Source organism: Carassius auratus, chromosome 19 (genome assembly GCF_003368295.1).
Source record: "Carassius auratus strain Wakin chromosome 19, ASM336829v1, whole genome shotgun sequence".
NCBI lineage: Eukaryota > Metazoa > Chordata > Actinopteri > Cypriniformes > Cyprinidae > Carassius > Carassius auratus.
The window spans coordinates 19,680,059-19,694,864 of NC_039261.1; the positions used below are offsets into that span (position 1 = coordinate 19,680,059).

Consider the following 14,806-nt stretch of genomic DNA (forward strand, 5'->3'; position numbering starts at 1 on the left):
TGTGTGTGTACACACATGTTCTCTGTGTGGTGGTGACGGCGGGTCCCTCTGTGTCCTGCAGCTGAGCGTAAATGCTGATGGTGTACAGTGTGTTTGGGGTCAGGTCATTAAAGCAGTGTCTGGACGTGGAGCCACTCAACTTCACTTCCTGTTTCTCACCATCTGAAACAGAGGATTGAATGGAAACCCAAAGATTTACTCACTCCTCGTTTGTGTGTGTGTGTGTTAGCATCCACTGCACTATACATCAGCAGCAGGTGTGAACTCTTCTAAATAAGAATAAGGCCTATCTGAATCAGCCTTTATCTCCATCTAAAACACTTTAATTCTAAAAATTACTCATTTTTATTAGCTTTTACATTTTGATATGTATTTATACTTTATCAAAGACTATGGAGTTTAAATCGCTGAACTAATGTTATATCATTGTAAAACAATGTGTGATCAGCTTACTATAACCAAACACTGACAATTAAACATTGTTTTCATGTAATATAATATAACTTCTAACTTTGATAGAATGCTGTGTAATGAATTCGGTTGAATAGCTGTCAGCTGTTAAATTTATATACACAATTAGATAATACCAATTTAGATCAATGAATTACCAAGCAATGCTTACTTTTGTTCAGTCTTTGGTGTAAAAGGGTCACATTAGTAATTAAAGAAAAAACACTTAAGCAAAACATGCTCAGGTCAAAGGGCCTGAATAATAATTGTTCCCCAATTTTCATCAGTTTTACTGGTAGTCAACTGTATGAAGAATTTTTGGGTACAATACAGGTGCATCTCAATAAATTAGAATGTCTTGGAAAATTTCATTTATTTCAGAAATCCAACTGAAATTGTGGAACTCGTGTATTAAATAAATTAGTTAGTTAGAAATAGTTTTAGTTTTTAGTTCTTTTAATTGTGATGATTTTGGCTCACGTTTAACAAAAGCCCTCAACAAATTAGAATATGGTGACATGCCAATCAGCTAATCAACTCAAAACACCTGCAAAGGTTTCCTGAGTTTGGTTCACTAGGCTACACAATCATGGGGAAGACTGCTGATCTGACAGTTGTTCAGAAAACAATCATCGACACCCTTCACAGGGAGGGTAAGACACTGCATAGTGTCTGTGCATTTATTTGCAATCAAGTCAACAATATCGCTGTAGATGAAGTGACCCCAACTAAGCAAGCCAGAGGCGACAGCGGCAAGGAACCGAAACTCCATCGGTGACAGAATGGAGAAAAAAACCTTGGGAGAAACCAGGCTCAGTTGGGGGTCAGTTCTCCTCTGACCAGACGAAACCAGTAGTTCAATTCCAGACTGCAGCAAAGTCAGATTGTGCAGAAGAATCATCTGTTTCCTGTGGTCTTGTCCTGGTGCTCCTCTGAGACAAGGTCTTTACAGGGGATCTGTATCTGGGGCTCTAGTTGTCCTGGTCTCCGCTGTGTTTCAGGGCAGTAGAGGTCCTTTCTAGGTGCTGATCCACCATCTGGTCTGGATACGTACTGGATCCGGGTGACTGCAGTGACCCTCTGATCTGGATACAGACTGGATCTGGTGGCCACGGTGACCTCAGAACAAGAGAGAAACAGACTAATATTAGCGTAGATGCCATTCTTCTAATGATGTAGCAAGTACATCAGGTGTTATGGGAAGTGTTTCCGGTTCTGGTTTACCTAATTAATGCAGCCTAAAAATCCTTTAACGGATTTGGATATTAAAAGCATATTAGTATGTTATGTGTATGCCAGGTTAAAGAGATGGGTCTTCAATCTAGATTTAAACTGCAAGAGTGTGTCTGCCTCCCGAACAATGTTAGGTACAATGTAAAAAGTGATTCTCTATATTTATTCAATAAAATTGTGTCAAAAATGTACAAGCAATATTATTAATTAAATTTAACACATTTTAATTAAGTAGAAATAATCATTAAAAATGAGTAGAATAGCATGAAAAAATTAAGTAAAATTTACACAAAAATATTGATTTCATTTGAAAAAAAAAAAAAAAAAACCTATGCTAAAGAATACTATGTTATGCATGCCAGGCCAGTAGTTGGCGATCATGAAACACCTTTCGAAAACATTATATGCATGCACATGACATCAGCCTTTTTACAAATTCACATTTTTGTTGCTTACATAGATATGATACAGGCATAATGTTCAAAAGGCTGTGTCTTAAGGCCCCCAAAACAGAGTTATTGAAGACACCTAAAGTTCACAAACAGAATCAGGTAAATTATAATAATAATTAATAATAATTCTTTACACTTATATAGCTCTTTTCTAGACACTCAAAGCGCTTACATAGTTAGGGGGTATCTCCTCATCCACCACCAGTGTGCAGCATCCACCTGGATGATGAGACGGCAGCCATAGTGCGCCAGAACGCCCACCACACTCCAGCTTAATGGTGGAGAGGAGACAGAGTGATGAAGACAATCAGCAGATATGGGGATTGTTAGGAGGCCATGATGGTCAGAGGCCAATGGGCGAATTTAGCCAGGATGCCGAGGTCACACCTCTACTCTTTACGAAAGACATCCTGGGTTTTTTAATGACCACAGAGAGTCAGGACCTCGGTTTAACGTCTCATCCGAAGGACGGTGCTTGTTGACAGTATAGTGTCCCCATCACTACACTGGGGCGCTAGGACCCACACAGACCACAGGGTGAGAACCCCCTGCTGGCCTCACTAGCACCTCTTCCAGCAGCAACCTAGTTTTCTCAGGAGGTCTCCCATCCAGGTACTGACCAGGCTCAGCCCTGCTTAGCTTTAGTGGGCAACCGGTCTTGGGCTCCAGGGTGATATGGCTGCCGGCTTTATTTAAATTATTGGTTACCATTATAGTGGTCAATGTTTGCTTTAGTTGTGCTCTTGACCCTTGATGTTTTAACATTACTTTTTGTGTTGCTGTTGTAACTCAGTTATAACAGCTAGCCAAGCTAAGAAAAAAGATGATCAGGTGGTGTTGGTTATGCTTTTACATAATCTTTGTTTTACCTGAATATCTGGACTCATTCAGAGCCTGATCTCTGAGTTAAATTAACATTCATTATAGCAGCTCTGTGATTCAACAATAAAAGTTTTCAGTGTAATCTAAAGTTTAAGAATTCTGATTGAGAGAGGGGAACTTTCTTTTGACACACAGTCACATCAAGAACCAGCGTATGAATCTCAAGAATGGTGACAAACAGCATATTCAGACGAACTGTAAGAATCACAAAACAAGCTACTATAGAATTGTTGCTCATAATTTATTCATGCCGCAAAGCATGATGGGAGCTATAAATGAGTTTTGATTGGTGGCACCCAGAATGCAGTGCAACATGCTTTTTGATGGTCACCATTGTTGAGGTTCTCAGGCTGATTCTTGATGTCTGTGTGACTAAATGAAAACAGTTTTCTTTTTTAACAAGGTTTTGATCACAGAGGTGCTTCTAAGAATTTCTCGGATAATGCTGAAAACACCTAAACTTATATTGTACAACCACCGGACACCTGTCATTGATAAGACACAACCAACTCAGAAACCCAGATCAAATGATGATTCAAAAACAAATAACATCACCTGATCTCATTTCCTTCTTGGCTTGTCCAGCTGCTCTATCACATCTAGCAACCAAAAAAAATCTGTTTAAAATTTTAAGGGTCAAGAGTCCAACTAAAGCAAACACTGACCACTACAATGGTAAGCAAATTCTTTATTTTTTTCCTTCAATGATTCTGTTCGTGAACTTTAGGTGTCTTCAATAATTCTGTTTTGGGGGCCTTACAACCTTTTGAACATGCTGCCTTTATCATATCTATGTAAGCAACAAAAATGTGAATTTGTAAAAGGTTGATGTCATGTGCATGCATATAATGTTTTCGAAGGGTGTTTCATGATCGCCAACTACTGGCCTGGCATGCATAACATAGTATTCTTTAGAATAGTGGTTTTTTGTTTGTTTGTTTTTTGTCCAATGAAATCAATATTTTTGTGTAAATATTACTTAATTTTTTTAAGTTAAGGTTATTCCAGAGTTTAGGCGCCTAATAGGAAAAGGATCTGCCGGCAGCAGTTGATTTTGATATTCTAGGTATTATCAAATTGCCTGAGTTTTGAGAATGTAGCAGACGTAGAGGAGTATAATGTAAAAGGAGCTCATCCAAATACTGAGGTGCTAAACCATTCAGGGCTTTATAAGTAATAAACAATATTTTAAAATCTATACGATGTTTGATAGGGAGCCAGTGCAGTGTGGACAGGACCGGGCTAATATGGTCATACTTCCTGGTTCTAGTAAGAACTCTTGCTGCTGCATTTTGGACTAGCTGTAGTTTGTTTACTAAGCGTGCAGAACAACCACCCAATAAAGCATTACAATAATCTAACCTTGATGTCATAAATGCATGGATTAACATTCCAGCATTTGACATTGAGAGCATAGGCCGTAATTTAGATATATTTTTGAAATGGAAAAATGCAGGAAAAATGCAGTTTTACAAATGCTAGGAATGTGGCTTTCTAAGAAAAGATTGCGATCAAATAGCACACCTAGGTTCCTAACTGATGATGAAGAATTGACAGAGCAGCCATCAAGTCTTAGACATTGTTCTAGGTTATTACAAGCAGAGTTTTTAGGTCCTATAATTAACACCTGTTTTTTTTTTCCAGAATTTAGCAGTAAGAAATTACTCGTCATCCAGTTTTTTATATCGACTATGCATTTTTTTTTTTGTTTCACCGGGCCGCAAAGAAATATAGAGCTGAGTATCATCAGCATAACAGTGAAAGCTAACACCATGTTTCCTGATGATATCTCCCAAGGGTAACATATAAAGCATGAAGAGTAGCGGCCCTAGTACTGAGCCTTGAGGTACTCCATACTGCACTTGTGATCGATATGATACATCTTCATTCACTGCTATGAACTGATGGCGGTCATATAAGTACGATTTAAACCATGCTAATGCACTTCCACTGATGCCAACAAAGTGTTCAAGTCTATGCAAAAGAATGTTGTGGTCAATTGTGTCAAACGCAGCACTAAGATCCAATAAAACTAATAGAGAGATACACCCACGATCAGATGATAAGAGCAGATCATTTGTAACTCTAAGGAGAGCAGTCTCAGTACTATGATACGGTCTAAATCCTGATTGGAAATCCTCACATATACCATTTTTCTCTAAGAAGGAATATAATTGTGAGGATACCACCTTTTCTAGTATCTTGGACAGAAGAGGGAGATTCGAGATTGGTCTATAATTAACTAGTTCTTTGGGGTCAAGTTGTGGTTTTTTGATGAGAGGCTTAATAACAGCCAGTTTGAAGGTTTTGGGGACATATCCTAGTGACAATGAGGAATTAATAATAGGATTAATAAGAGGATCTATGACTTCTGGAAGCACCTCTTTTGGAGCTTAGATGGTATAGGGTCTAACATACATGTTGTTGGTTTAGATGATTTAACAAGTTTATACAATTCTTCCTCTCCTATAGTAGAGAATGAGTGGAACTGTTCCTCAGGGGGTCTATAGTGCACTGTCTGATGTGATACTGTAGCTGACGGCTGAATGGTTGCAATTTTATCTCTAATAGTATCGATTTTAGAAGTATAGTAGTTCATAAAGTCATTACTGCTGTGGTGTTGGGAAATGTCAACACTTGTTGAGGCTTTATTTTTCGTTAATTTAGCCACTGTGTTGAATAAATACCTGGGGTTATGTTTGTTTTCTTCTAAAAGAGAAGAAAAGTAATCAGATCTAGCAGTTTTTAATGCTTTTCTGTATGATAGGTTACTTTCCAGACAAGCAATCCAAAATACCTCTAGTTTTGTTTTCCTCCTGCTGCGCTCCATTTTTCGGGCTGCTCTCTTTAGGGTGCGAGTATGCTCATTATACCATGGTGTCAAACTGTTTTCCTTAACCTTCCTTAAGCGTAAAGGAGCAACTGTATTTAAAGTGCTAGAAAAGAGAGAGTCCATAGTTTCTGTTACATCATCAAGTTGTTCTGAAGTTTTGGATATGCTAAGGAATTTGGATACATCAGGAAGATAACTTAAAAAGCAGTCTTTTGTGGTAGAAGTGATGGTTCTTCCATACGTGTAACAAGAAGTAAAATTTACAGTTTTGGCTATATGAAGTTTGCACAGAACTAAATAATGATCTGAGATATCATCATTTGGCTGAATAATTTCAACACTATCAACATCAATTCCATGTGACAGTATTAAATCTAGAGTATGATTTCGACAATGAGTACTGTAGGTCCTGAAATGTGTTGTCTAACCCCAATAGAGTTCAGAATGTCTATAAATGCTGATCCCAATGCATCTTTTTCATTATCAACATGGATATTAAAATCACCAACTATTAAAACTTTATCTGCAGCCAGAACTAACTCGGATGTAAAATCAGCAAACTCTTTAATAAAGTCTGTATGGTGCCCTGGTGGCCTGTATACAGTAGCCAGTACAAACATAACAGGGGATTTATCATTAACATTGGTTTCTCTGGATAATGTTATATGAAGCACCATTACTTCAAACGAATTATACTTGAAGCCTGCCCTCTGAGAAATCCTGAAAACGTTGTTATAAATTGAAGCAACTCCTCCCCCTTTGCCTTTTAGACGCGGCTCATGTTTATAACAGTAATCTTGGGGGGTGGACTCATTTAAAATAATGTAATCATCAGGTTTTAGCCAGGTTTCTGTCAAACAGAGCACATCTATATTATGATCAGTTATCATATTATTTACAAAAAGTGTTTTCGTAGAAAGGGATCTGATATTCAAGCCAAGCTTTATCATTTGTTTATTCGTATTGCATCTGTTTTTTATTTGTTGAACCTCAATTAAATTGTTAACCTTAACTTGGTTTGGACGTTTTTTGTATTTTCTAGTTCGTGGAACAGACACAGTCTCTATAGTGTGATATCTAGGTGAAAGAGTCTCTATGTGCTGAGAATTAACTGACCTCTGTGACGGGAGGCAGCTAGCAGACGGTCGGTTTAGCCAGTCTGTCTGCTTCCTGACCTGGGCCCCAGTTAGTCAAGTATAAACACTAAGACTATGTGCCATATTTCTAGACAGAAGAGTGGTGCCACCCCAGGAGGGATGAAGACCATCTCTTTTCAACAGGTCAGGTCTGCCCCAAAAGCTTGTCCAATTGTCTATGAAACCTATGTTATTCTGTGGGCACCACTTAGACATCCAGCCATTGAGTGATGACAATCTGCTATGCATCTCGTCACCACGGTAAGCAGGGAGGGGACCAGAGCATATTACAGTGTCTGACATCGTGCTTGCAAGTTCACACACCTCTTTAAAGTTATTTTTAGTGATCTCCGACTGGTGAAGTCGAACATCATTAGCGCTGGCATGAATAACAATCTTACTGTACGCAAACATTCATTTCCAAAGAAGCTGGCTGTTCACAGAGTGCTGCATCTAAGCATGTTAACAGAATGTTGGGTGGCAGGAAAAAGGTCCTAGAGTCTGCAGGAAGGGTGGAGAAGCTCAAAGCCCAAGCTGCTTGAAGTCAAGCTGCCACAGTCTGTGATGATTTGGGGTGCAATGTCATCTGCTAGTGTTGGTCCATTGTGTTTTTTGAAAACCAAAGTCACTGCACCTGTTTAAAGGGTAACTAAACCCCTGAGCCCGTATTCATAAAGAATCTTAATGTAAAAAGTAGCTCCTAGTGACAAAATTCTAAGAAAATTCTTAGAAATGTGGGCGTTTACTCTTAAAATTAAAGAAAAAATCCTAGTAAAGAAAAAAGTAATTCAGAAAGCATCTTAACCCTTAAAAGAGGTCTTAAGGTCAAACTTGTTAGGAGCACAGATGAGGACTTTTAAGAGGCTTTAAGAGTTTCTTTAGCAGAGGAGAAAATGGCAGAAGAAATGTGTTGCAGACAATGGATGACCGTGAGTTAATAAGACGCTATAGATTAGATCGTGCAGGGATCGTGGTTGTGCCTGATCTTATTAGAGACGTGCTAACATCTCCGACACAGCGCAGAAATGCCATAGCGTCATAAATTAAAGTAATCACTACATTACGATATTTGGCAACTGGTAAAATGCAACAATGCAACAGTGATGATTTGGGTCTGTCACAACCTTCTGTAAGCAGAGTGATCACACAATTACAGCACTTTCAGAACATCTTATTGTGTCGCAGTTCATTTAGTTTCACTGGACATTCCCACCTTGCAGGCTCAAAAAACTGCATTTATGAATATAGCAGGCTTATAGATGCACACAAGCAGGGAGAATGAACCATTAATAGTTTGTGCTATACGCTCTCATGTCTGCTTCTTTTCCCTTGCTGTGACACCCATCCCAAACTAGCCTTGTGTTCATCCACTAACTGGGCTAACAGTTAACACTGTTCCTCTGTCCAGTTTGGCTTTCTCACCCTTCTTGGTTTTGATTCAGTGTTTGATACATTAAAACCAACATTCAAACCGCCACTTAAATAGGACAGCAATCACTGTAATTAGAAAGAGTGTAACAATTTTTATCATTCTAAGCCAATCAAATACCTTATAGGAAATTACAAGCATGGTAAATAAAAAAAGGATTTATATACACACATATAATGTGTGTGTGTGTGTGTGTGTGTGTAAGAGAGAGAGAGAGAACGGTCAAATAGAAAAAATTACACATGTAAATTCAAAGTGAGAATTAGAATAGACCCTATACTTAAAATCACTCTTTCTTTCCTTCTTGGACAACCAACCAATCACAGTCTTCAAAAGATTGTGTCATACATAGCGACGGGGTCAACCCCACCTCCTCACTAAGATGAACGTTTTTGTCTTTTCCTTACTCAGAGTTGCTCTCAGATCGATCCTGAATCGCTCTTAAGCTAAGACTCCTACGTAAAAGTTTTTAAGCTAAATTAAGAGTTTTCTGAGAGGATTCTTAGAATCTTTATAATTACGGGCCCTGGTAAGAGCCTGACTCCACCCACTGGCAATATTTGAAAAATGCTGAAAAGTGGGCAAAGCACAGCGGAGATAGAGGGGACGAACCGAGGGTGGGGCTTGAACCTGAGACCCACAGTGACGGATTGATTGACAGCTGATGTCAGACTCGCTAAAATGTAGAGTGACTGTAGTGACAAGTAGCTTAGTAACAGAGCATTCATTTGAAGTAGAGGACTTTTTTCCCCCACCTTCATTTGAAGTGGAGGATGTTGAGGTGTCGGTGGACACAGGGCCAGGGCCTGAGCCATATCAATTAGAGCCGCTGGCGCAGACTGCAGTCTGCGGGGCTCAGTGGTTCATGTAGATTGTCTACAAACCGGAAGGTTGGTGGTTCAATTCCCGGCTCCACCTGACCAAGTGTCGAGGTATCCTTGAGCAAGAGACCTAACCCCAGCTGCTCCCGACGAGCTGGATGGCGCCTTGAATGGCTGACGCCGCAGTCGGTGGGTGAATGTGAAGCAACTTGTAAAGCGCTTTGGATGGCCATGTGGTCTGTTGAAAGCGCTATAATAAATGCAGTCCATTTAACACCCACATTGCGTCGCTTTTCAGAGCGAGCTGTGTGGAGAAGCCCATTTCCACCTCCAATGCAATGGAGAAGCAGTCCCGCGTAAAATGCATTTTGCACACTCCAGCTCTAGACGGGAAATCGCGGTCTTCCAGGCCAAGTGCATGCAACCACTGGCACCTAATGTTCAAGTCTGCTGGAAAACTATGCAGTCCAGCAGTGCTGTCGGAACCAGCAACACTACACCTGTGTACCATCCTGGCCACTGTAAATAAATCTATGCTAACTTGAAGCTATCCTAACCGATGCAATACTATGCAACTAACTGTGCTTCTAACAATACTAAAGTCACACTAACAGCTATGCTAATTAACTACATAGGCTACACAAAATAATCTAAATAACTATATAATTGGTATGCTAAATAGATGCTATAATACTCTATCCTGGTCATTTTCAATATTCGCAATTCCAACTCCTGAATCACTGCAGTGATTTTGACGGAACAAGATGGTTTTATACTGCCAAGGGCATGGTGGCTCGTACAGAGGGGCATGGTGAGCTGGAAACTGCTTATGTCACCTGCCACCGCAAACATCCAATAGGAAAAATCAACTGCAGTAGCCACCGTTCAACCTGAAGAGGGCAGCATTCAGACATTTTTACACCATATATTGTAAAATTAAAACACTTTATACTCAAATGTCAAAAATGTTACTCAAACCAATGAACAGCACTAATAAAGCCCCATTCTTACAGATCATTAACTAAAAAAAGTCTCATGGTCTTATGAAGTATTCTAATGTGTTGCGATAGTAAATTGGTAGGTTTTTGTTAAATGTGAGCCAAAATCATCACAATTAAAAGAACCAAAAACTTAAACTACTTCAGTCTGTGTGCATTGAATTTATTTAATACACAAGTTTCACAATTTGAATCGAATTACTGGAATTAATTAACTTTTACACAACATTCTAATTTATTGAGATGCACCTTTATGTCAGTTTACTTTATTTTGCTATCCTCACTTACATAAATAAATTACAGTGTCCTGCACACGCTAGTGGAAATATATCAAATATTATATCTGGTGTCTGAATAATGTTTGGTTTGACTGTATATTCATTATATACATTACTTTAACGGATGAGGATGTCATCAGAAGGAGGTTGTGTCAGGTTTCACTCACTCCTGAGTACACACTCAGTCCTGAAGCATGTTTAAGTGTGTGTAAGTGTGTTGAAGTGCACTCACTGAGCGATGACTGCAGGATGAGGCGGTACAGATTTGCGTGTTGATGTGGCTCCCACTGCACACACATACTGCTGGTCTGCACCTGGAACGTGCTGAGGTTACTCACTCCCAGATACACTGGAGACACAGACAGACGGATATTAGCGGCGCTCACACACACACACACACACACACACACACTCACGCACACGCACACGCACACACACACACACACACACACACACACACTCACGCACACACACACGCACTCACACTCACACACACACTCACGCACACGCACGCACACACTCTCACATACGCACACGCACTCACACACACACACACACACACACACGCACACCCACTCACACACACACACACACTGAAATGGAGGATGTTTTCAGAACCGAATACTTCAGTAGGATGGAGGAAGTGGTGCAGCCATATCTCAGACTCACGTGTTTGGGCTCGTCCACTCAGGGCCTCGCTGGATCCTGTGGTGTAGGTGGCGATGACTTTGATGCTGTACTCCATCCCGCTCAGCAGATTGACGATCAGCGTGGTGTTCACATCATCACCCACGAAGGTCTCCAGCATACGGCCGGCCGCTGTTAGAGGTCAGAGGTCAGCCTGAGTGTGTGTGTGTGAGTGTGTGTGTGTGTGTGTGATGAGCAGTGCTGGGGAACGCATTACAAGTATGCAGGTTATATCATCAGATTACTTTTTTAGCAAGTAAAGTAATGCATTACTTTTTAATTTAGAAGTAAATATCGGAGTTAGTTTTTCTAATCAGTGACAGCAGTTACTTTGTTTCTCCTGATTGAGTGACAGTTCTGGTGTTGTCATGGAGACAGAGATCAGGAGTGAGTGTGAACATGATCTCACTGTGGTTCTAGACTCAATATGAACATGTGTTCAGTCTAAAACACATTCAGTGTTCCTCAAAATCTAAAAATAAATAAATAAATAAACTCTTATACAAATATTATACAAACCTGCAATATTTAAATATGTTTATGTATTTAATTCCATATTATTTAACATTTAATAAAGGTCTTTGCTGCTGACCTTCAATGATCAAATTAAATCATATTAATAATAAAAAATAAATAATGTGTTTGATTTGTCTTATTGTTGAATAGTTTTGAACTTTCTTCTCCTGCATCATATTCTTCATGAGATTAGTTTGAGCGTCCTCCTCTACTGTACAGACCTGAACTTACATTTCCTTCATATTGAGCCATATTCACTTCACTTTTAGTGTGAACGGGCTTTTACATTTGCAAAAGAAGAACTTTTATATTTAAAACAAGCAAGCCCTAAGCTGATTTACAAGGTAATATAAAAGTAACATTAACACATTCAGATATTAAAAAGAAATGAAAAAAACTTTAGTATTTTCTCTGGGAGTAAAGCGGTGTTGTCAGAGGTATATGTGTCTGTGCTGAACACTGGTGAGGTGCTGGTGTACCTGAGCTGGGCTGGTACACGATCCTGTAGCCCATGGTGGGCGAGGACGGTGTGTCCCAGCTGATGCGGAAGCGGTTGTACCACTCCTCAGACACACGCAGGTTACTGGGAGCAGAGAGAGGCACTGCGGAGCAGGACACACGCACATATAACAGATCAGGTCCTGTCAAACACTACTGGCCTCTACGTCCTTCAGTAATACTGCATCACAGCTCATCTACGTATACTATGCCCTAAAAGTAAGTACTCTTTCTGTGAAGAACAAGTACATTGTTTTGCGTATGTAGCAGAACAGCAGGCTTCCTTTGGGTCATACTAACCCGTCATAGCTGCTTCTTTAACGAACGCTCTGCTGCTTCATTACACACATCCTATCACAGGTTAAACTGCACTGTCAGTCATCTTAATACAGTTAACAAAATACACATTTCCTTTAATTTGATTTCATTTGAAATGAACAGGCACATATAATGCTGAAGAACTCTGCTCATGTGTTTGATTAATGATGTGTTTAAAAGTTAATGAGCAAATGTATCATTATAAAAGTTTGAAGTGTTGCTGCAGGTCAAATAGAATGTGGGTCAATTTTTATCAGGGCAGACATTATTTATCACTCAATCCCCTTTATCTACCTGTCTGACGGTCACGCATATCCACCATGTTTGTAGTTTCTCTTCAGGAACTCGAGCTGTGTCGACTGACGCTTTGGGGAACACCTCCAGCGTGACGTCTCTGAATAACGTGTATAATCAGTCCAACGGATAAGCGAAACATCATAGGTGGGAGAGGTGAGAGACCAGGAAGTATAAAAGCACGAGTGGCGAAGCCAGCAGTCAGCCTTCTGTTTTCAGCAAGCTCTCTGTGTGGTTGTCAGTCGCTATCTGTTTGTGAGTCTTATTTAGTGTAATTTGTCCACTGATAAACTCCATTGTCAAAGCTTCAATCAAGAAAAGTCTTGGGTGAGAGCAGGCAGCGTTCAGACTGTGTTTTCCCTGCCAGAAAAAAAAGGTAGGGACACAGGCAGCTCATGTGTTGTCTGCTTGAGAGTGAAGTGCAGAGTGTCAGCTCTCGAAGGAGTTGACGACTGATGCAAGTGTTTTACTTCACTCTCAGAAGGCTCTCTTTGAGGAGGGAGCCTTCATTTGCATTTCTCGTGGTGCCAGCCCCGCTTTCGCTAAGGCGGAGTGGTGGTTGTGCATGCGGGTTTCGCTTTCGGATCTGCTGGAAGGAATGTAAGACAGGCTATCTTCCCTATCTTCTTTCTTAGCCACCAGATCAATCTCTGAGGAGATTGATGTGGAAGGCATTGATGAGCTCGCCAGTTGCACAAGCATCAGTTGCACAAGCACCAGTTACACAAGCATCAGTTGCACAAGCATATTATGCATAATATTATAATAAGCAGCATTAATGAAGAGTGGAGCTCGCAGTCGGCTCTCGGGGGGCTGATTGTGCTTTTTTTCGCTGTTAAGTACTCCGCTCTTGCTGGGCACACTCTGAGGAGTGTGTCAGTGCATGTGATCTTGCTGTTGCAGTCGCGCTGCTGCTGAGACACGATCCTGGGAATCGCACATGATCTGGCGAACAGGTTGGAGACGGCTCGTCCTATATCCACCCGTGTTCACTAGATCTAGAGCTCCTTCTCAATGCTTGGAAGCCCATGCTGTGGTTTCTTCACTCTCTGACCCAGACAGCAAGCAGTTTCGGCCCATGTCTGGCCCACATCTGGATTTCATGCGGGCCCTACTCGCAGACGCTAGAGTCAGAGTTGCACTACCAGGACGAAGGCGTTTTCACTGGATAGCCTTCATCATAATGTCCTGACACCTAAGGCCTAGGACGATTTGAAGGCCAGCTCCCTCTGGGGAAGAGTGGTGTACACCACATTACATGGCCCGTCTCTCCTCAGTGCCCTAAGAAGATTGATCTGCCAACCCTGCTGGTGTTCCAGAGTGCAGCGGTCTCTGGCGAGCGCTTCTCTCAGTTACCACCCAGAAACGTAGTGGTGCTAAGAGGCTCGCGACCTCCTGGGAGGTTTCCAGCGTGAAAACTACTGCCAAATGTGTCTCAGTGGGTCCTGCACACTGTAGTGAGAGACCACAGAATCCAGTTCTGGTGGATCCCAAGCAGGCACTGGTAATGGAACAGAAGTAGACTCTCTCTGAGGACAGACGCCATTGCGCCCACAGAGTCCGGGTCCTACAGCCGGTACTTCACTGTTCCGAGGAAGGATGAGGTGTTGTGTCCTTTTTTTTTTAGATCTGTGCTTTTTAAACTGCTCAGTCAGGAGAATGAATTTCAGCACGCTTGCACTGGCCAAGTCCGAGGACTGGTGTGTCACGATCTATAAAAAGGATGAACTTATCTCCATCCTTCTTCATCGGAAGTTCATGAGGTTTGCATTTGGGGGCAAAAGCCTACAAATAAGGATCTTCTTCTGGCCTTGCACTCTCACCCCACACTTTCACGACTCAACCACATTGATGATTGGTTGGTATTAGCTCAATCAGAGCAGATGACGGTTTGGCATTAAGGTGTCTTTCTCGCTCACATGAAAGAGCTGGGATTAAGATTAACGTCAAGAAAAGAGTGCTTTCTCCAGTACAGAGAACC

At 40.9% G+C, this 14,806-nt stretch overlaps 1 protein-coding gene across 1 annotated transcript in view; it reads right to left on the bottom strand.

The window, feature by feature from the left end:
- The window catches only part of LOC113119784 (collagen alpha-1(XIV) chain), an 85,650-nt gene that overhangs the window by 46,273 nt on the left and 24,571 nt on the right, over window positions 1-14,806 (bottom strand). Inside the window, exons 18-21 of the mRNA XM_026289440.1 lie at window positions 12,195-12,317; window positions 11,182-11,331; window positions 10,745-10,861; window positions 16-162 (exon numbers count right to left, since the gene is read on the bottom strand). Coding sequence (XP_026145225.1) covers window positions 16-162; window positions 10,745-10,861; window positions 11,182-11,331; window positions 12,195-12,317 — 537 coding nt within the window. The remainder of the gene's footprint in view (window positions 1-15; window positions 163-10,744; window positions 10,862-11,181; window positions 11,332-12,194; window positions 12,318-14,806) is intronic.